This window comes from Gopherus evgoodei, chromosome 1, assembly GCF_007399415.2.
Source record: "Gopherus evgoodei ecotype Sinaloan lineage chromosome 1, rGopEvg1_v1.p, whole genome shotgun sequence".
In the NCBI taxonomy this organism is placed as follows: Eukaryota; Metazoa; Chordata; order Testudines; family Testudinidae; genus Gopherus; species Gopherus evgoodei.
Window position 1 is genome coordinate 358,658,399 of NC_044322.1, and position 23,352 is coordinate 358,681,750.

Consider the following 23,352-nt stretch of genomic DNA (forward strand, 5'->3'; position numbering starts at 1 on the left):
ATTCTCGAGTCTTACTTTACTACATCAGCAGAACCAAACCATTCACTGTCTTCCCATTTATTTTTGGCTATCTCTGGCCATTCCAAAGGCCAGGCCATCTCATCACAAAGAATATCTTGCATGGATAACGCAGTGTATCTCACTGTGTTGCCAGTAGGTTGTTGTACCTCTCCCACTGAACATCAAGACTCATTGCAGCAGACCTCAGGTTACATTCTCCTGTTTCAGAAATATGCCAATTTCCGAGATGTGGAAGGTTGCACCATACATGCTGCTAATAATCTAATGTTTTTTCTGCCATAATATTATAAACAGTTTCTGAGGAAAGTTCTGAAACGTAAAACTTTATCACAGTCACCTGTTGCTGTATTCTTATTCTGAGCAATTGGACACTGAGCTGACAAATAATGGAGATAATCCATGAAAACATCTTCCATCTATTAGATGGGCTTATTTCCTTGATTTAGTGTTGATTTAAGCATTGAGAGCCCAGTGGCTTCTCTGAAGGAATGAGAGACAGCGTCATGGGCGAGTTCCTGAGCCCCATTTCTGTACCCTTTGGACCACCTGAGTGGCTCAGAGGAGATGTGAACTGGCTGTAGTTGACCACGTGAGGGATACCACTGGCTGAGGGGAATTCTCAGCAGGTGTGAAACCACTGGAGTCTGCTCCAGTGTCAGCGGCCTCCCACCCAGTGTAGTGGGGGGGAGAAGGTAGGGAGTGATGGAACAGAACTTCTGAGCAGCAGTTCTGAGCGTGTATACTCCTAATTTACCACAAATGAGTATGATCCCTCAAGAACAGCTATGCGCTCTCCTTATCCTGAATGTATTTTGGTGCAGGAGAGACTCTGTCCCCATATTGGTCATCACATGTTATGCTAAGACATCAGAATGGTAGATCCCAAGCAAGTATTTGTTGCCTTTAGTAAGGGTTTAATAATTTTACATGCACTTATATTTTTAAATGTCCTCTTAAAGAGACTTTTGTTGGCTGAATACCCAAGAACACATCTTTTCAGAAGCTCACTACTCATGTACACCGCTCAAATGACTGAGGTTACTACATTATAGTTTAATTACCATCAAGTACTTAATACATTGTGTGCTGCAGATGTAGATATTGAAGTTGTACCTTCTATCGGAACGGTTAGTTTTTCGTACAGTTTGGTGGTTTATATGTTTTTGTGCTCATTGATAGGAATCAAACAAACATCTGGTAAACACCCTTAAAGGTTTCAGTGTTTTCTAGGCTGAAATATTGCTCTACCCAGCATCTTCCAATTAGCGTGCCCTAGTTCCACTGCTGTCTGATCAATTTTGTTGTTTTCAGGAACTTGTTCAGTCCCGAGCCTTTTTTCATTCTGTTCCAATAATATTTTTGCTTTCTCTTCCTCTGTAAAGGATTGAGTAAAAGGCCGTGTCTCAACACAAACTTGTGTGTTTAACCACTTCAGTTTCTAAGCTGAGTGAATTGAAGCAGTACAACTTGTGTATGTGGTCAAGGTGTGAGGTTCTAGTTCTGCGGTTATCTGTTCCACCGCTTTCCCCATGTTAAAACACCAATACTGTGGCAAGCGGCCTACCTCCTATCCATCTCCAAACTCCCTCCATTTTGAACCTTTTGTCAGGAGGTGGTTGACTGACACTTGGGGCTGGGGGAGTGAGTGAATTTGAACCATTTTTTATTCTCATTCTAGGTGAACCCTGATATTTCACCTTGAGTGGATCTCATCTGGTCTTACTCACTTTTGTTCGTTACCTTTGCCAGTAAGCTTTGTATTTTCTTTGCTCTTACAGGATAACCTTTTCTCAAAGATTTTCTTCTTCATTTAAATACAATAAACTTACTTTATATAGTATCCTTCATACACTATGGAGAATCACTCCTAGGCCAGAGGGAAATGCAAGTGTTTTACAACAGCGTTTAAACAGGGAGGCTATAACTAAACAGTCTGTTCTTCAAGGATCCCAGTTTTCTCACCCTTTTATTCTGAATATATTTATGTTCGCACAAAGAAAGAAATTGAAAGCAACCATAACTGGTTTCTGTTAAGGGAAAAGCCACCCACATAAGCCCGTAAAAGCAAAGAAATGTCAGAGTAAGAAATTCTTTAACATATCTAACCCCCAACAAATCACATTTTACTGACTGACTCTGCCTCTCTCTAAAGAAGTCTATATACTTCCAATATGAACAATAGTGTAATACATGCATCATATTCCTCTCAATTGTACTATAATGCAGCTCTGACCTAGGGAGTCTGTTATGTATATATGCACTATTTTTTTAACTGTTCGTTACTCTGGATAGTCCTACAGAGCCAACACAGGTACGAGAGAGTGAGGTACTGGGCCTTTGGGCCAATTTCCCCCTCGCTTGCAAGGCAGAAGATAGTAGTGTTGCATAGATGACATTTCTGACCAAATTCTATTTATCACTAAAGATGATGCACAGGCCAGAAACAGCTCAAATGTGCATTGCTGCTAGCTAGAGGCAACCTTTCACTCGTAAACTTGACATGGAAATTGAGACAAAAGCTACAGGTAGGAGCGGGGAAAGACTAGGTTAGTTAAAGATCTCCAAGGACTTGTGCTTTTCACTGAGGAGCATAATTGGAGCCTGGAAAGAACCTTGAGTGGTGCTCAAATGTGCAGTTTCACTGGTGCGTTGTACATATTAAAGTGTGAACTAGATGTATTATATATGTCTGTGTTTTTATCTGACTACAGATTTGAATATGAGACTTACTGAATGGCTTATTTGTCTTTTTGTAGAGAAATGAGTACTGTCCAGATTTTTTTTAAATCAGTGTAAGTTACTTTCCTGACCCAGCATATGAAAATAGTGAAGCATAATACTAAATTCTGTTGCAAACAGGCTTGTAAAATGCAATTCTGTATATTGTTTAATAATAATGTAAAAAAGTAGTTAGCACAGGGCTTCCCTTCCAAGGAAGAACAAGATTGTATATACGTGTATGCAGTTTCATAGTTAATTGGAGGGAGAATTTGCTACATGTAAGCGCCTTGAGAGTTCGCCTGCCAAGCAACTTGACTGAGAGCCAGGAACCTTCACCAGCCTTTGTAAACTGACCCAGAAAGAAAAATGAGACGAGCAGAATCGATAAACAAAGATCACGTGTTGGTTATGAGTGCATTTGAAAGGATGGTTGCCTGGGGAAACAGGAAATAAGAATTACACAACAAACAGTTAGGACTGCCAAACTGCTAATTTGATGACGCTGTTTCAGGGAACTACATAAAATGAAACCTTCAGGAATCTTCAGTATGTCACCGTTTCTAAATCTGAAGGTAGAAAAGAGAAGAATACCTTGATGTTTATACCACAGTTTTTCTTAGTGCAAAAAATACAACTTCCTCACAGTACCCTTTTGTCCAGGGGTAGTCAATTATTTTTTGTCATGGTCAGGGGTGAAAGTAACTTGCAGGAATTACTGGTACACCTAGAGTCCTGAACGGGGGTGTGGCCTCAACAGGAAGAGGTGTGGCCTCACCCGGAAGAGGCGAGGCCTTACAAGATTTAAAGGCTCTGGGGATCCGGCTGTGGCTGGGAGCCCCAGGGCCTTTAAATCACCCCTGGAGCTACCAGCTGTAGAGATGGCTGGGAGCCCTGGGGCTCAGAGGCAAATTAAAGGGTCCAGGGCTCTGGCTGCTGCAGAGCTCCAGGCCTTTTAAATCACTGTGGGAGCTCTGCCGCCACCACCTCGGGGTGGGAGGCTCGGGCGGGAATTTAAAGGGCCCAGAGCTCCCTTCACTTGCTGAGATATAGCAGCCATAGTTCACAGAAAAACTGGCAGAAACCCCTGTCCAGGCACATTCATTTCAGTGTAGCCTAAACTTGTTGCTAATAGATTTAACCTAAAGCAAAATAAGCCTGGTTTAAACCAAAAAGTCTTTTTGCACTGATTTAACTGTTTAAAACCACACCTTGAGCTTCAGCTGGTGCAACTCTGTGTAGTAAAATCCACTTAGCCTTGTCTTGGTTTAAAAAAAAAAAATTGTGCTCTGCTGAATATTATCAAAATGAAGCAGTTGCCCGTAGTTCTTTGCAATCTTCTCCCTCTAGCAGAGATGTGGCACCTTATTACCGTGGAATTAAAAGGCAAAGAAGTTCTTGGTGTAAATCAAAGGATTTACTTAAGTGTTTCTTTAATGCCAAGTATATCTCAGCAGTGTACAGGATATGAGAGAAAACCAATTTCTGCCAAATAAAGAATACCTAGCTAAATAGAGGTCCCCATGCCTAACAATCAGACTCTGCTTGCAGATTATATTTTATTTTCATATTATATCCAATTCCTTCAATTCTCCCTTCTCTGGTATCTGCTTCCATTGTTCTGTTTAGGATGTTACATTTACTTTCTCTCTTACTGAACAGTTCCTATGACAGGTTTCACTCAGAGAGCCACCATTGATCCAGAACTGAACGAAATACATGTGTTATCTGGGCTCAGTAAAGACAAAGAGAAACGGGAAGAGAATGTTAGGAACTCTTTCTGGATTTATGACATTGTGAGGAACAGCTGGTAAGTAAATGAAAAGCTTCTCTGAAAGCAAGATGCAGTTGTTAACCTCCCTAATTTTTGAAAATTATTCCATTTTGTACTTGTGGGATGGTAGGAAAGTAGTATATTTAAAAAGCCTCTTCCCCCTACAACACTTTCAGATGCAGACAGGGTTGACTCAGGCTTTCATCCTACTGAGTTGGATAACTTGGTTTCCCTGCAGCTTTACTGGGTGGGTGGGTAGGGGATGGCCTCCAGCGAGAGACCTTTAAAAACATATGGTCCAGGGTCACTTCCCAGGTAGCATCTTTGATCCAAACCTCTCCTCTTACTTCTGTTTAGTGTGATGTATACCAGTTGGGTGCCACTACATGACCCCAGAAAATTAATGGGTGAAGTCATTGTCCCACTTAAATTAATGGGTCATGGGCTACTAAGTCATTTAAATACTTTGAAAATTTTGCCCTATGTAATTAAAATGTTATAGCAGTTTCAAATTAACCGTTTGCCTACTGAGTACTGTAACAGCTACCATGCATAAGGCAAAACGTAGCTGAAGTAGAAATTAAAAAGCTAATGTTAAGAAAAATTATATAATATATGGGTTAAGAAATGTGCCTGTACATCTGGATATAGTGCTTAGGTTATCCACAAATACAAAGTATGTATTTTTTGACTTTTAAAACAAAATCAGCAGTAACCCAAATTTAGGTGAAGAAATTTAACAATACAGTTTAGATATTAAAATCCGAATACTTGAGAACATCACTCACACACAGAGAGTTGGTTGTGGAAAGCAAATGTAATTACATCTGATGCTGTATCTATCACATATTACCCTTCGGAAGTGACAGTGTTTCATACGACACCAGACTTGAAGTAAGGTTGCCAACTGTGGTTGACAGGGAAGTCATTTCCTATATGGTACATTTATTTGGGATTAGGTGGGGCAAACTGAAACTAATAAATAAGACCTCCTGTTCCCTGGAATGGCCATTTGTCACCTACCTTTTCTCTGATAGTCTCCCACAGCCCTCTGTTAAGGAACCAGATACCTACCTTGCACACAGTTTGAGTTTTAATCAACACCACATTTTATGCAAGCTTCTCTTTTGCTAACTGCTTGTTCTACCTGTAGCTAATTCTCATTTGCTAGTGGGAGAATGTTTGTTTGACTATTACCCTGTGTTCCAGGTCTTGTGTCTATAAGAATGATCAAGCAGCAAAAGATAATCCAAGTAAAAGCCTTCAGGAGGAGGAGCCCTGCCCGAGGTTTGCCCATCAGCTGGTGTATGATGAGTTGCACAAGGTATGGGTGTCTATTTTCAGAGTGCTAGATTTCAGTTGTATTTAGTGGGCATAACTGTAGATCTAAAAAATAAGATGGTTGTGTCTTTGCCTGTGATAAAGCAAAAGAAGCTGATGGTGATATGACATGGTGCAATGCACTTTGCTTTGTCTAATAGTTGAGTTTGGCCCTATGGGTGATGGGAAGATCTATTGGTGATGGTGAATCAATTCAACATACGAGTTACTGAGCTGCTGCTGCTTCCTTTGTAACAGGGGTAGGCAACCTGTGGCATACATGCTGAAGGCAGCATGCAAGCTGATTTTCAGTGGCACTCACGCTGCCTGGGTCCTGGCCATCAGTCCGGGGGGCTCTGCATTTTAATTTAATTTTAAATGAAGCTTCTGAAACATTTTAAAAACCTTATTTACTTTACAAACAATAGTTTAGTTATATATTATAGACTTACAGAAAGAGGCCTTCTAAAAACGTTAATGTATTACTGGCACTCGAAACCTTAAATTAGAAAGAATAAATGAAGACTCGGCACAGCACTTCTGAAAGGTTGCCGACCCCTGCTTTATAATATTAATAGGCATGATAGTGCTAAGTTAGAGGCGGCCAAAAAAGCAGCCTATGGGACGAATGCTGCCTATAAAGTTTCGTAGTGAGGTTAGCTCACAATCATTCCCCTGTTTAAAACATAGGTAAAGCCTATGGAGGCTAAGTCCATGCATGCAGCACTCCATCTTGATCTGCTCAGTCAATATGGAGCAGCACATGCTGGCTGGCTTATGCTGTCATATTCAATTGCATAGTACAAATGAGGATGGTTGCAATATTTTCCATTTCACATACTCATCTTGTGGGCTCCCAGCAAATGGCGTTGTGAGACACAGGCAGTTTTGGGGCATGTAATTCAAATTCACCAAACTTTAAAATCTTGTATTAATTTAGGAAGAATAAATATTGCTTGTACAGGGGAAACTTGTCATTCAAATTACTGGTGCGGAATAGACAACTGGTGCAGTAAAATTAACTGCTGTCACTTAAGAATAGGTCTGTACTGCAGTCCAGAACTCAGCTGCAGCATGGATAACAGCAGCAGTGTGGATGCAGCATTGCAGGCTTCAGCACAGGCTTTCAAGTATGCTGGTGACCCTTGGGTATGTACTATCAGGGGAAGGATAGCTCAGTGGCTTGAGCATTGGCCTGCTAAACCCAGGGTTGTGAGTTCAGTCCTTGAGGGAGCCACTTAGGGATCTGGGGCAAAATCAGTACATGGTCCTGCTAGTGAAGGCTGGACTCGATGACCTTTCAGGGTCCCTTCCAGAAGTTCTGAAATAGGTATATCTCCATATATGTACTTGCATTGCTAGTCTGCATTAAAGCCCGTGCCACTACATACACTGTTATTTTTAGCCATGTTAGCATGGTTAAAGCTAGCATATGTCTAATCATGCTGCAGTCACACCTCTAGATTGCAATGTAGACATATCCTAAATGTGTTAAACCATACAAGACTGAGAGCAGAATTCTGCTGGGTTGCTGAATCATGGCTCCTATCTTGAATTCACTCTATATGAGAAGCCACACGTTCTTTTAGAAGCCTCTGTTCAAATGACCATTCTGGACTCCCGTGATATAAATGAGGAATCTCCCTTCTATGGACTCTAAAATTGTGATTTTGGGGAGGAGGGGAATGAATATATGGAGGAGGAGAAATTTTTGAGTCTCTGCAATTGCAGAACCCTCTGGGATATTTAGTATTCAACAGATGAGTTTTCAGGTCATAAGTGGGTTTTTTTTAAATCCAGTAAAGGAAGAGAAAAAATCAATACTACTTGCTTTCCACTTTGCTTGTGCTTTACATCTCCTTGTTGTAAAGAGGTCATGGACTCTGCCTCATAATTAGAGGGAAACATCTTAGTTATCCTGAAGTGCTTTCAACAACATGACTTTATTTTTCAAAACTTGCCCTTAATGCTGGCAGAAATAGAGGCTTTGAGCAGAGATGTTGTAATGCATTTACCAGTGCTGTATCATTTAACTGGTCATTAGTGCCACAGCTTCTAGTAATTTGGGTATGTAGGAATACTTACCTGTACAGCCTTCTGATATCTGAGACTAAAAGTTGTAACGTTGAGTTTGTGGTACTGCTGGATGCAAACCAGCAGAATGTGAACTGTACACCGTACTTGTTGTTTATACATATAAATCTTTTTGTGTACCCCTAAATGATAAAAACGAGGAGATGGGAGCAAGGGCTTTCTCAAATGTATTAATTTTCAGTGTCTTGGCTTTTCCTTCCTTTTTTTCATAGCAACTCCTTAGAACTTACTGTGTGCAATTAATTCTTCTCTCTTTTGCAGTGAATTATAGTATTCATCGGTGCTTTATCTGTTCCAGTGCAATAATAGCAATCACTTATGAAATCCTGGGTGGGGCTGGTTCATTTCAGGATGCATCCTTTCCAATTTGACACTTTATCCCATTAGCTCTTTGCTTTGCCTCCAGTTAAGGTAGGAGCTGAAGTGAACAAGCCTCTTGTAATTCGCCATGTAGAACATCTCATAACCAGGCTATTGTATTATAAGATAATGAAAACAAATCTGTCCTTCCAGAGGCTACTTGAGTATTCGTCCATATAACTATGGTCGTATTAAGACAATGGGGGCCTTAACAGTCCCTACTGACCCATCCCTGTTTGTGTGGGTAGCTCCTGATACTTCCACTCTTAAAAGCATTCTGCTGGACTGGGATCAGCCCACAATCACTATCCTTTGAGCGTTCTTTAGGCCTCCCTAGAACAAGGTTTCTCAACCTTTTTCTTTCTGGGGCCCCCCAAACGTGCTATAAAAACTCCATGGCCCACTTGTGCCACAATAAGTGGTTTTCTGCATATAAAAGCCAGGGCTGGTGTTAGGGGGTAGCAAGCAGGGCAGTTGCCCAGGGCCTGTGCTGCAGGGGACACCGCAAAGCTAAGTTGCTCAGGCTTCTGCTTCAATCCCAGGTGGTGAGGCTCAGGGCCCCAGGCTTCAGCCCCATGCAGAGGGAATCCGGTCAGCTTTCTGCCCTAGGCCCTAACAAGTCTAACATTGGTCCTGCTTGGCAGACCCCCTGAAACCTGATCACAGCCCCCCAGTGGCCCCTGGACCCCTGGTTGAGAACCACTGCCCTAGAAGACTGGTCCCTGTCTTCAGATGAGTTGGGGTCTAACTCAGAAGAGAGGACTTTGCTTTCACAAACCCAGAAAGCTGCTCACAATTCTCAATCAGAATCATGATTCAGTGGTAGCAGTGAGGATCCCCCCAATGCCCTCTGCAGTGGTGATGGCACTTCCATAGTAATGGGTTTCCAAGTTGTTAACTTATTAGGATGACTAGAATAGGTAGTACATCAGAGCACCATTGTTGCAGGCTGTCTGCAAAGTTATGTTTTCAAGACTTTCTTTGCAACCAAAAGAGAGAGTGTGTTGTCATGTGACTCCAGGACCCTGGGCCCTTGGCCTTTATAGTAGCTATGCTCTGATTTGGCCCTACCACACACTGGTGTTCTGCCTCTGGCAGATAACTGTTTGTCTACTTCAGAGTCAGCGTCTTGGAGGTCAAGAATGGAGAGTATATTGGCAATCTGTCACTGTCGAGAAGTCATTATGCCATAAGTCTTTCTGAGCAGCAGTGCCAGAAAAGCCTAATGAGCAAAATGTATTGGGAGACGATATACAATAAAAAGGTTGAATTTCTATTGTTACTTCCACATAGCCTCTACCATATTCACTTTGAAGGGCTGTTGCATTAATATGGGCTTCTCTCTTCAATAGATACAGTAACCTAAAGAACATTTTGAAAGAAGTTGTATAGTTTATGGATATTAGAGATCATTTCAAGATGTCATCTTAAAGTAAGACACATACTAGTCTTTGGCAGCACAGACTTATATTTTTCATCGTGCTAGACAGTAAGCTTGAGGAGAATTACTAGTTCTCAATTTATTGATCAGCAGATTCAGTAGAGTGAAGCAAGCGTAGTAATAACTTGGAATAGGTTTTCAAAAAAACCCACCTGTGTATGTAGTAGAATAACATCTTCAGAGACGTGACTTGTCAAATGTACAGTAAATGTTTAATACATGTGCACATATCAATTTAAAAACTGTCTCTGGCTTACATAGGTTCATTATTTGTTTGGAGGAAATCCTGGGAAATCCTGCTCTCCAAAGATGAGGCTGGATGACTTCTGGTCACTGAAGCTCTGTCGACCTTCGAAGGAATACCTGTTGAGACACTGCAAATACCTTATAAGAAAGCACAGGTATAATAGCTGAGACGGCTTCTTTTGAGATGATTAATTACAAATTTTAGCCTTTTCAAAAGCTTTTTAGAGAATTTTAATACTATCTGTCATTATTTTGTAGATATGTCACTGCCCTGATTATGTAACGGGTTATAAGTTTCCCAATTATTTTTCATTTGTGTGTTTTTCAGCATATACAGAATTGTATACTGAATGTCCATGGAGTATCTGGATAGAAGTTTTGTGGGGAAATAGGGAGACTCTTTGAAAATTGTTATAGGTTCCCCTATTATTTTTTGCTTCTTTTCAAATAAACCCAGATATTCTTGTTGTCTCTTAAAGAAGTCAATGACACATTCCTAAAGCAGTGTTCTAGTAGGCAATTATGTCTTCCAGTGGTGTTAGCAAGGCCATATGTCCAAATTCCCCTGCACATCTGAAAATTTACACCCTTACTGGTTCACATGAAAATGTTTCTAGGATTCATATGGACCTAGTTGGTTTATCAAAGAAAAGGTTAAGAAGAAAGTAGATGAAAGTCTACAAGTACTTGCATGGGGATGAGATTTCTTTGATGTCTTACTGTGCAGTAGAAGTATGTGCTTGTATTATGCAGCTATTAGCTAAAGTTTCAGTTTAGCTTTTCAGTAAGAGCTCTTTTTTCAAATGGCCATGTAGAAAACATGAAGAGGTAGATTTGCATAGTCAGGCATGCTCAGGTTTGTCAATTTGGGCTTGAATGTCCTGTTTTATACTGTACAATATCTGAGGCTTCTAGTCATATGAAATAGAGCTGAAGCTTAACCAGCACTTACTGGTGAATCTGGTACACTGTCAATATTACATCAATCTCTCCTTCCCCTTGACTGCTAATTCATGGTAACTTCTGCCTTTGGACCATCCATGCAGCTTCCTAAAAGACGTGAACTTTTTTTAAAGGAAGGAGATAATCAAAGACAGTGACTTGATTTAAACCAAAATCATTTATATTACTGATGTTAATCAGTAAGCTGTAAACTTGATTTAAATAATGTATTATAATCATGTTTTGCATTAGTGTCTTTATCTTGATAAAGAGAGGTTGATTCTCATTGGTTAGTAACCATTAATACATATTGATTTGCAACTAAATTTGAGACTTTGCTAACCAAAAGGATATATTATATGCACATTTTATTTAAGCAGTTATTGCTTAACATAAATGTATTCGGTTTCTTAATTTTTACTTTTGAGAAAATGGTGAATAATGCATTTAATTACTGATTTTTTTATCATTATTCATGACAAAAACAGAATTTTTAAATTGTTCTGTTCGTTAAATAAAGCTACCTTAAATGTGCTGGATACATAAGTGTCATGGTATAATTCCCCACTCTGAACCTTAGCGTCCAAAAGATGGGGTACCCGCATGAATTCCTCTAAGCTCAATTACCAGCTTAGAACCTGTAGCGCTGCCACCAACCAGGAATTCCAGTGCCTGGTACACTCTGGTCCCCCCAAAACCTTGCCCGGGGACCCCCAAGACCCAGACCCTCTGGATCTTAACACAAGGAAAGTAAACCCTTTCCCTCACCGTTGCCTCTCCCAGGCTTCCCCCTCCCTGGGTTACCCTGGAAGATCACTGTGTGATTCAAACTCCTTGAATCACAAAACAGAGAGGACAATTCACCTTCCTCCCTCCTTCTCTTTCCCCCTCCCAGACTCTTCCTGAGAGAAAGTAATCCTGGCACAGAGAGAAATCAACCTTTCTCTCCCCCTTCCCTCCTTTCTTCTCATCAATTCCCTGGTGAATCCAGACCCAGTCCCCTGGGGTCTCACCAGAATAAAAAAACAATTAGATTTTTAAACAAGAAAAGCTTTTAATTAAAGAGAAAAAACAGTGAAAAATTATCTTTGTAAATTTAAAAAAAATGGAATAGGTACAGGGTCTTTCAGCTATAGACACTGGGAACACCCTCCCAGCCTAAGTATACAAGTACAAATTAAAATCTTTTCAGCAAAATACCAATTTGAACTCCTTTCAGCCAAATACACATTTGAACTTCTTCCAGCCAAATACACATTTGCAAATAAAGAAAACAACCATAAGCCTAACTTGCTTTATCTACCTAGTACTCATTAGTCTGAACTTATAAGAGCCTGTATTGGAGAGATTGGAGAGAAACCTGGTTGCACGTCTGATCCCTTTGAGACCCCAGAGTAAACAACCACCAAAACTAACAGCACAGCACAAAAACTTCCCTCCCTCAAGATTTGAAAGTATCCTGTCCTCTGATTGGTCCTCTGGTCAGGTGACAGCAAGGCTCACTGTTCTTGTTAACCCTTTCCAGGCAAAGAGATATAAAGTATTTCTGTGCTATTAACTTTTCTTATCTGTTTATGACAATAAGAGAGAGTCAAAACATGTTTTGCTTTTAAAACTAATTGATTAAGTAGAGGAAGTATATCTGTAGTTAGTGAATTGAACTGGTTGTTTCTGGCCATCATGACCCTCAAGATTTTAGAACTAGTAGATCTCATCCCCTTACCTCATTTTTATTTGTAGAGTGGAAGAGAACAAACTTTCTTGCTTCAACTCACAATTAGTTTCTCAACTTAGAATGAACTAGTCATTGAATTGAATAAACTGAAATAAAGAGAATATTCTCTCTGCAATTGCAGAAGTGGCTAGTGCACTTCAGCAAACTCTGGTTCCAGGCGCTTATGCAGTGACTTCAATCAGTTCAGTATGACATTCTTTAAAACTTTGGCAACAAATGTGATGCTTGAAATATTATTTAATTTATTTTAATAAGTCATAGTAAATTTTAGGCCTTAACATATGTTGTCACAATTTCCAATACATTTATTTTTTAAAAAAAGAAAATTTATTTAATTTAAATAAAATACAATGTGAAGAAACAGATTTGTTTTTAATTTTAAGCCAATTTTATCCACCCTGATCAAAGGAGATGTTCTAAACCAAACTGAAGGAATTCCTTAGCATAGCACAATTGGGTTGGCATTGAGATTCAGCCTGTTGAAAAATGTAGATATAGAACTGCATCTTTTTGAAAAAAAAATTGCTGACATTCTCGATTTGGCATCTTTTTAAACTGAGTCATCTCTGCCCTCTACTGGATGGAATGTAAGACCTATTCAAGTGCATGAGTGGCCTATAGAAGAAGGAAATCTTATTGCTACTATTGTAGTGAAATCTCCATTTAGCTTCTAAAAAGACCCATGCTTTCTGAAGCAGGTTATTCCAAGTTCTGTCCTCTCGAGATCCGCAATGAACAAGGTAGATAACAATTGCTAAGTGCTTTTGGTACAGAAAAGTCACAGCAGCTTCTTTTGTGACTTGTAAACATGCTGTTGGTTTGAGAGTGGCTGCTTCGATCGATATTACAAACCATAGAACTAGAGGGTTCTTTCAGTTAATAACATGGGGAGGAAACTGATTCTCTCAGTTACATAGGCTTTTCATTAGGTTGCTTGAAGAATTAATCTCCAAAGCAAGATTGTCCGATCTGTCCATTCACTTGTCTTTGGGTCAGACCAACTTGAAGTCCTAGGTTTATTCCTTTTTGGTTGGTGGGTGCCTGAATACCATACTTTTAAGACATTTGCAGCCCTTGTATTCATTCCTAAGGGAATATTTTGGATGAAATTTGCTATTGGTTTTTTTAAAGGTGGTTAGATCAGGTTTTGGACATTTTGTGTCTTGATTGTAGGTAGTGGGTGTTAGAAATTTTGAGTTCTAGCTCTGCATCTGCTGTTTTGGCAAATGACTTCACTTCCTCATGCCTCAGTGTATCTCTTTGTGAAATGGATACACCACACTTATTTGCCTAATGTTTTAGTACAGAGTACCTTATGAACAACAGCTTGTAAAGCTTTGAGGTACTTGGTTATTTTAGCAAAGGGATCAAAGTCGCTAGCTTTGATTTCCCCTGAGCACCTTAGAATGCTGCTTCTGAACCCAGACTTTTAGCAGGAGGGGGCTCCTCTGGCATAGAGTTCATGTGCTTTAAGCAGTTCACTGAATAATTTGCATGTGCGACTTTTGCTCTCATAAAACAGTGTTTAGTAACTGAGTTCAAGGTAAATGAAAACAGTGCTTGTTTTGAGTGTGTCTTACAATCACATACAAGTTTCTTATCTCCTTCCACTTTACAGGTTTGAAGAAAAGGCCCAAACTGACCCACTCAGTGCACTGAAATACTTACAGAATGATTTATATGTAACTGTGGATCATTCTGACCCTGAGGAGACAAAAGAGGTAAGAGTGAAAACTACCTCCCTATTTTTCAGTTTAAAAAAAAAAATAGAATGTAAAAGTTCATACTGTGGAACTTCTAGAGTTACTTAGGTTTTCTTAGACCTTCTCTACACACATGTATTTCTTTAACTGTATCAGAATAGTTTAGAGGTACGACTCCCTAATGTGGTTGCAGTTATACTGATATGAAGGTACTTATACCAGTATAGCTTATTCCTTTTATATATGGGAATAGCTACACCAATGTAAGGCACCTTTATGCCAGTATAACTGCATCTAAGCTAGGGGATTTACTAGTATAACTATATTGCTATTTTTTTAAAAACTCCAGTTTTTTCAGTAATCAAAATAGCTATCAGTAAAAAAAACTGCATGCACAGGGGGCCTTAGATTTAATTCTAACGGGCTGTCTTGTGTTTGGGGGGTTTAATGCAATATAAACTCTGTATAAAATGGCACAGACTTATAGTTAATTGGTTGTGCTATGGAAAGTGCATTATATTGCACCCAATAAAAGGAAATGCTGCTATTATGTTATATTAAGAAGATGTAAAAGGATACTCTGATATCAGACATCACCCCTGAAGGTGATATCTCAGAATATTTTTTCATTTGGGTTGTACATATTTAAATAGTTCTGAAGGAAAAAATTGAGCTCTTCTCCAGAATATATATTTCTCACTCTGGATTTTTTTATGTATGTTGATCACTAAGGCTTTTATATGGCCTTATCACATTTTTCAGTGCACATATTTGGTTTTTTCAGGAGTAAGTTGGTTCCCACAGCACAAATGAAGCCATAAGTTCCCAAGAGCTGATAGGAATTTCAGGCAGCTTCTCTCCATTACATATGTCTCTTTACAAAAGGGATTAAGGAAATCTAATAGCAGCCTTAGATAACTTACTGAATTTATGAAGTTTTAGGATAGGCTTTTGGGTTTTGCTTCTTTGTGCACTTATGTATAGTACTTTGGACCTTCAAAGTGCTGTACAAACATGTAACCCTTATCACTCTGTCTCAGTTGCCTCATTTTAACTGGTTAGAGTGTTCCTTACTTTCCTTACATTGGTGCAAATGAGAAGTAGCTCCACTGAAGTCAGTGGATAGTTACCCTTGTAAAGCTGGTATGAGGCGAGAATTGGGCTCAGTAACTAAATGTCTTGCCCTAGTTCATGTGTCAAGTCAGTATCAAAGCTGTGATAAGAACTTGGGGAGCCTCTGGCTCAAAGCCCCTTAGTGTGCTGGCTAGATCATAAGTTGTTCTAAGCAAATAGAAGTTGTCTAAGTATAGCCTCTAAAAGCTTTGTTTTTGTGGGGCTGTTACTGAAGGCCATATGCAATATGGTGCTGCGGTTATAGGGTGACAGGACTTTGGAAACTAATTTGCTGGTATCAGGATCCTGGAAATGGTTGTTTAATTACTTTATCATAGATTGCAATTCATTTTCAGTAACATAATTGACATGCTAATGTTATGTTGCCAGATTTAATAGATAACATATCCATACAACATGTCTAAATTATGAGCTTCACACTGAAATTGACTCATACTAGCTATCTTCACATCTTTTCTCTCATTTGGGACAGATTAGGAAGAAAAATAACAGGAAATGCTTGCTACTTTTCAGGTTGAAAAGTATTTGAATTAAATTTCATGTAGTGCATAGAGGATCCCAAAATATTTCACAATACTTTCACAAAGTCTCTGCAAGATACTCTCACAGTAAACTGCATGCTATTCAATTTATCTACCTTGCAAGCGTGAAATGTTTGAGTTGACCATGGTACCATGTGAACCTGTGATTCCAGGGAACAGCTTCAATCCCGATGTGCAGGGCCCTAAGCCAGCCTGCCTGCCTCTCTCTCTCTCCCTCTCTCTCTCTCTCTTCAGGATAATATTTGTAATTTCACTACACCTTATCTCTTTGCAGGCGTAATGCTTGAATTTTTTGACCTTTTTCCTCTTGCTTCTCTTTGCCAGATCAGTATTTACTATTTAGCAGAGTTAGAGCAGCTGCTGAAAATCTTTTGCAACTTCTTCCTTTACAATCTCTTCTGTTCCAGTAGCTTCAGTTCTCATAGGCTTGTTGTATGAGAACAGAGCTGCCAGTCAGATGGCTTTATGCCCACGCTGCACTGATACTGACGGGGTATATTTCCATGACGTCAATTTCCCTTCCGGTTATCTCATTGAGTTGGCTTCTGGCACTGCCACGACATCTCCAAATGGCTCCTGAGTGGTGTTCTCTGTACTGATGCCATATTTTGGATGAAAATTGAAGCAGAAGTTTCATGGTTTCCGAGCACAGATGCCTGCACGATCCCTGGCGCCACCCATAACAGAGATGTGGTCTATTTCATAGCAAGGGCCGTATATCTTATTGACTCAGTGTGCTGAATATAGCTCAGCATTGTAGGACTGCTAAGTTTGATTCTCTTCAGATCTCCTCTCACGGCTGTCTTTCCTCTCTCCTTTACCTTCCCCATCTCTGCTCTGTCTCCAACCAACTTGTATTCACTGGTCACAGTTTTGCAAAGCAGCAAGCTGATTGGATTTGTCTGTTGTAGTGTAGTGTGATTGTCTGTGGTGTTCAGTGTCACTTGGTGTTCATGTTGTGAACCACAGATTTCAGAGGTTTGTAAGCATTGCTGTAAAGGATTGCAGCAAGGTAAAATTCTGCATAAAATGATCCTAGCTTAGGAGTAATTTCATTTTTTAAACTTCATTTCATATCTTTTCAGCTATTTTTGCATTGTGCCAAAGAAAACAGACAATTTGTTCTTGAGAAACTTGCTCTGGCTTTGGTAACTAATTTTGTTTAATGTAGTGCGGATGAGAGACAGCATGGCACCTCCAGAATTTTAGCATTTGTTATGAATTTATCGGGTTAAGGGAATTTTCTTTTTTTATTTTCTTAGTTTTTTAATTCTGGAATGTGGCTGAGAACCTCTTGGCACCATTTAGCACATGTACTTTTCAATGGTGCTGCAAGCACTGGTGGATCACAAGGGATGTTTCACCAACATGCTTGTGGGATGGGCAGGAAGGGTTCATGACGCTCACGTCTTCAGGAACACTACTCTGTTTAAACGGCTCCAGCAAGGGAATTACTTCCCAGACCAGAAAATAACAGTTGGAGATGTTGAAATGCCTATAGTTATCCTGGGGAACCCCGCCTACCCCTTGATGCCATGGCTCATGAAGCCATACACAGGCAGCCTGGACAGTAGTCAGAAGTTGTTCAACTACAGGCTGAGCAAGTGCAGAATGGTGGTAGAATGTGCATTTGGCCATTTAAAGGCGCACTGACGCACATTACTGACTCACTCTGACCTCAGCCAAATCAATGTCCCCTTTGTTATTGCTGCTTGCTGTGTGCTCCACAATCTCTGAGAGTAAGGGGGAATGTCATAAACAGATAGCTAAGGGTTAATGTTCTTTTACCTGTAAAGGGGTAACAACGGTAACCTGAAACACCTGACCAGAGGACCAATCAGGAAACAAGACTTTTTAAAATCTGGGTGGAGGGAAGTTTTGGGTGTGAATCCTTTGTTCTTGGTCTGTTCCTTTTCTCGTCTCTGAGTGATCTTTCTATCTCCTGGCTTTCTAATCTTCTGTTTCCAAGTTGTAAGTACAAGGATAGTAAGACAATACGTTTATATTATTTTCTTTTGTGGGCTGCCTCTTTGGCTGCTTGTTCTCTTTTGTAGGCTGCCAGTTTGATGGTTTCTTCCTTTTCTTTCAGCTCCACTTCTTTTTCTCTTTTTTCCAGTTGTCGCCTGTGGTCTGCTTCTTTGATTTGTCCCTCTCCCTCCTTTTTCTCCTTGTAAGTCATGGTTCCTGTTTTCTTGTGTTGGGGTGCCCTCTGGTGTTTGTTGTCTGAACTGCAGGCTCTCTGTTATCCCCTGGGGTTTGCCTAGCAACAGTGCCTTTTTTTTCTTGCTCTAGCTAATCTTTTAAATGTAAATTAAACCAAAAATACCACTTTATTTGCATGTATGTTTTGCTGGGTACTTGACTCACAACCGGAGTGCTATTGTATACAAAAGACCCTTTGTCACAACTTAATGGTTCCTTGCTTAATATGCAAGCTACTACCAGGAGAGAACAGAAAAAAAAAATTCTCTCTGGTTCCTTTTGAAACTGAACCCTCTCTGCTTAAAAGCCCCTAGCAGAGAAGAAAAATACAATATTCCTACTGGCTTCTGGATTCTATCTTTCCCACAACACTGCACACCATGTCATAACATTTCTTCCCAGATCTGGACCTTAGCATCCAAAATATGGGTGTTAGCATGAAAACCTCCAAGCTTAGTTACCAGCTTGGACCTGGTATCGCTGCCACCAGCTAGGAATTATACAGTGCCTAGCTCACTGTGGTCTCCCCAAAACCTTCCCTGAGGGACCCCCAGACTCAGATGCCTTGAGTCTTACAACAAAGGGAAATAACCCCCTCCCCTTGTTTCCTTGTTACCTCCTCCCAGGCTCCCCTCCCTGGACGACCCTAGGAGATTCCCTGCTTCCAGTCCTTGAAACACAAGTACCGAGAGATCTAATCTCTCTTCCCCCTCCCCCAGAGGGTATGCAAAGTCAGGCTTAGTAAATCTAACACACAGAGATTTTCCCCCTGACTTCTTCCTCCCACCAATTCCCTGGTGAGCGGCAGACTCAATTCCCTGGAGTCCCCACTAAAGAAAAAACTCCAACAGGTCTTAAAAAGAAAGCTTTATATAAAAAAGAAAAAGACATTAAAAATAGTCTCTGTATTAAGGTGACAATATACAGGGTCAATTGCTTAAGGAAAAAAGTGAATAAAAAGCCTTATCCAAAAAGAATACAATTTAAAACATTCCAGCAACTACACACATGTAAATACAAAAGAAAACAATATAAACGTATTGTCTTACTATCCTTGTACTTACAACTTGGAAACAGAAGATTAGAAAGCCAGGAGATAGAAAGATCACTCTGAGACAAGAAAAGGAACAGACCAAGAACAAAGGACTCACACTCAAAACTTCCATCCACCCAGATTTTAAAGTCTTGTTTCCTGATTGGTCCTCTGGTCAGGTGTTTCAGGTTACTGTTGTTACCCCTTTACAGGTAAAAGAACATTAACCCTTAGCTATCTGTTTGACAGGGAGACCTTTGTGGCGGGGTGGGAGGCTGAGGCAAATCATCTGGCCGCTGATTATGTGCAGCCAGACACGAGGGCGATTAGAAGAGCACACCAGGAAGCGGTGCGCATCAGAGAAGCTTTGAAAACGAGTTTCATCATGGGCCAGGGTACGGTCTGACTGCTGTTTGTTTCCTCTTGATGAACCCGCCCCCCCCCTTGATTGACTCATTCCCTGTAAGCAACCTACTTTCCCGCTTCAATTCCAGCTTGCTTTCTAAGGAAATAGTCACTATCATTTAAAAATCATGTATTCTTTATTAATTCATTTTAAAAAGAGGGAGAGAATGACAAGGTAGCCCAGGTGTGGTTTGGGAGGAAGATAGGAGGGAAGGAAAAGGCCACTAAAAAATTTCAAAGTAATGACAGCCTTTTGGTTGGGCTGTCCACGGGGGTGAAGTGGGCGGGTGCACAAAGCCTTTCCCCACGTGTTCTTACACGTCTGGGTGAGGAGGATATGGAACATGGTGAGGGTGGTTACACAGGGGCTGCAGCTGCCTCTGCGATCCTGCTACTGTTCCTGAAGCTCCACCAGATGTCGGAGCATGTCAGTTTGATCACGCAGCAGCCCCAGCGTTGCATCCCGCCACCGCTGATCTTCCTGCTGCCACCTCTCATCTCGAGCGTCCCTCCTGTCCTCACATTCACTGGCATCTTTCCTGTAATTTGATACCACGTCCTTCCACTCATTCAGATGAGCTCTTTCATTGCGGGTCACTTCCATGATTTCCGAGAACATTTCATCTTGCGTCTTTTTTTTCCGCCGCCTTATCTGAGAGAGCCTTCGGGATGGAGTAGGGAGGCTTGAAAAATTTGCAGCTGCATGAGGGAGGGAAAAAAGGGAGAGAAGTATTTAAAGAGAGACATTTTACAGAACAATGGTTATACTCTTTCACGGTGAACAACGCTATTCACCTTACATAGCACATGTGATTTCACTACAAGGTTGCATTTTGCATCTTCAATATTGAGTGCCTGCGGCTCTGGTGTTGGAGATCTCACAGACGCAGGTCCAGGCAGCAGAATTCAGCTTGCATGCAGCCATGGTGTAAGCCATTGTCTTTCGGATTCTGCAGCCTTCATATACACAGTGCCCTCCTTTCCCAAATACCAAGCAAATCTCGTTCAGTGCTGCTTCTTTCCTGTTAACATGCAGCAGCAGAAACCACCCCCCCCATCCAATTCTCTGGGATGATCGCTTTACCCCTCCCCCGCACCGCGTGGCTGGTATCATGAAATCACTGCTGGCCAAACACGAAAAAGCTCAGCGCCAACCTCTCTCCCCCCCCCCACTTGGCTACCTGCAAGGAAGGATTTCTTTTAAGCAACAGGCAAACAGCCCAATAGGAATGGCCATGTCTGTTCCCTTAATTAAATTCCTGAATTTCAACTAGGGTACCATGAATGATATCACTCTCCTGAGGATAACACAGTGAGATAAAGAACGGATGTTGCTTGAATGCCAGCAATCACCAGGACCATACGCAGCTAGGCTTTGTCATGCAATGATACCAGATTACTTGCTACATGCATGGCGTGGTCAAGTGTCCTACCATGGAGGACGGAATAAGGCTGCCCTGCCCAGAAATCTTCTGCAAAGGCTTTTGGAGTATCTCCAGGAGAACTTCATGGAGATGTCCCTGGAGGATTTCCACTCCATCCCCAGAGATAGTGCTTGGCGTGTGCTACAGACCGCCAGGATCTGATTGGGATATGGATAGAGACCTCTTTAATGTCTTTAATGAAGTAAACACAAAGGGAAAATGTGTGATTATGGGGGACTTCAACTTCCCGGATATAGACTGGAGGACGAGTACTTGCAAGAATAATAGGGGACAGATTTTTCTGGATGTGATAGCGGATGGATTTCTTCATCAAGTAGTTGAAGTACCTACGAGAGGAGATGCCATTTTAGATTTGGTGTTGGTGAGCAGTGAGGACCTCGTAGAAGAAATGGTGGTAGGGGACAATCTTGGTTCGAGTGACCATGAGCTGATTCAGTTCAAACTAGATGGAAGGATAAACAAATGTAGATCTGGGATTAGGGTTTTTGACTTCTTGAGGGCTAATTTTAAAGAGTTAAGGAAATTAGTTAGGGAAGTGGATTGGACGGAGGAATTAGTGGATTTAAATGCGGAGGAGGCCTGGAATTACTTTAAGTCGCAGCTGCGGAGACTGTTGGAAGCCTGCATCCCGAGAGAGGGGAAAAAAACCATGGGCAGGAGTTGTAGGCCAAACTGGATGAGCAAGCAACTCAGAGAGGGGATTAGACAAAAGCAGAAAGCTTACAGAGAGTGGAAGAAAGGCAGGATCAGTAAGGAAAGCTACCTTGGTGAGGTCAGAACATGTAGGGACAAAGTGAGGAAGGCTAAAAGCCGCATTGAATTGGACCTTGCAAAGGGAATCAAAACCAATAGTAAAAGGTTCTACAGCCACATAAATAAGAAGAAAACAAAGAAAGAAGAAGTGGGGCCGCTATACACTGAGGATGGAATGGAGGTTAAGGATAACCTAGGCATGGCCCAACATCTAAACAAGTACTTTGCTTCAGTTTTTAATAAGACTAGTGAGGAACCTTGCGATGATGGAGGGATGATAAACGGGAATGTGGATATGGAAGTGGATATTACCGCAACTGAGGTAGAGGCCGTACTTGAACAGCTCGATGGGACGAAGTCGGAGGGCCCGGACAATCTCCATCCGAGGATATTAAAGGAACTGGCGTGTGAAATTGCGAGCCCGTTAGCGAGAATTTTTAAGCAATCGATAAACTCGGGGGTTGTGCCGTATGACTGGAGGATTGCTAATGTAGTGCCTATTTTTAAGAAAGGGAATAAAAGTGATCCGGGTAATTATAGGCCTGTTAGCTTGACGTCTGTAGTATGCAAGGTCTTGGAAAAAATTTTAAGGGAGAAAGTAGTTAAGGACACAGAGGCCAATGGTAATTGGGACGAATTGCAACACGGATTTAGTAAAGGTAGATCGTGTCAAACCAATCTGATCTCCTTCTTTGAGAAGATGACGGATTATTTAGATAAAGGAAATGCGGTAGAGATAATTTACCTAGATTTCAGTAAGGCGTTCGACACGGTTCCGCACGGGGAACTGTTAGTCAAATTGGAAAAGATGGGAATGAATATGAAAGTTGTAAGGTGGATAAGGAACTGGTTAAAGGGGAGACTCCAGAGGGTCGTATTGAAAGGTGAATTGTCAGGCTGGAAGGAGGTCACTAGTGGAGTCCCTCAAGGATCGGTTTTGGGACCGATCTTATTTAACCTTTTTATTACTGACCTTGGCACAAAGAGCAGTAATGTGCTAATAAAGTTTGCGGATGACACGAAGCTGGGGGGTATTGCTAACACGGAGAAGGACAGGGATACTATTCAGGAAGATCTGAACCACCTTGTAAACTGGAGTAATAGAAATAGGATGAAATACAATAGTGAAAAATGCAAGGTTATGCATTTAGGAATTAATAATAAGAATTTTGGATATACGTTGGGGGCGCATCAGTTGGAAGCGACGGAGGAGGAGAAGGACCTTGGGGTACTGGTTGATAGCAGGATGACTATGAGTCGCCAATGTGATACGGCTGTTAAAAAAGCAAATGCGATTTTGGGATGCATCAGGCAGGGTATTTCCTGCAAGGATAAGGAGGTATTAGTACCGTTATACAAGGGGTTGGTGAGACCCCATTTGGAATACTGTGTGCAGTTCTGGTGTCCCATGTTCAAGAAGGATGAATTCAAACTGGAACAGGTTCAGAGACAGGCTACAAGGATGATCCGAGGATTGGAAAAAC

At 41.0% G+C, this 23,352-nt stretch overlaps 1 protein-coding gene across 2 annotated transcripts in view; it reads left to right on the top strand.

Annotated features, from left to right (window-relative positions):
• Window positions 1-23,352, top strand: part of MKLN1 (muskelin 1) — a 192,301-nt gene that overhangs the window by 154,844 nt on the left and 14,105 nt on the right. For both annotated transcript variants that reach the window (XM_030574364.1, XM_030574455.1), the window contains 4 exons: window positions 4,402-4,549; window positions 5,723-5,837; window positions 9,990-10,129; window positions 14,270-14,372. In XM_030574364.1, the coding sequence (XP_030430224.1) occupies window positions 4,402-4,549; window positions 5,723-5,837; window positions 9,990-10,129; window positions 14,270-14,372 (506 nt within the window). The remainder of the gene's footprint in view (window positions 1-4,401; window positions 4,550-5,722; window positions 5,838-9,989; window positions 10,130-14,269; window positions 14,373-23,352) is intronic.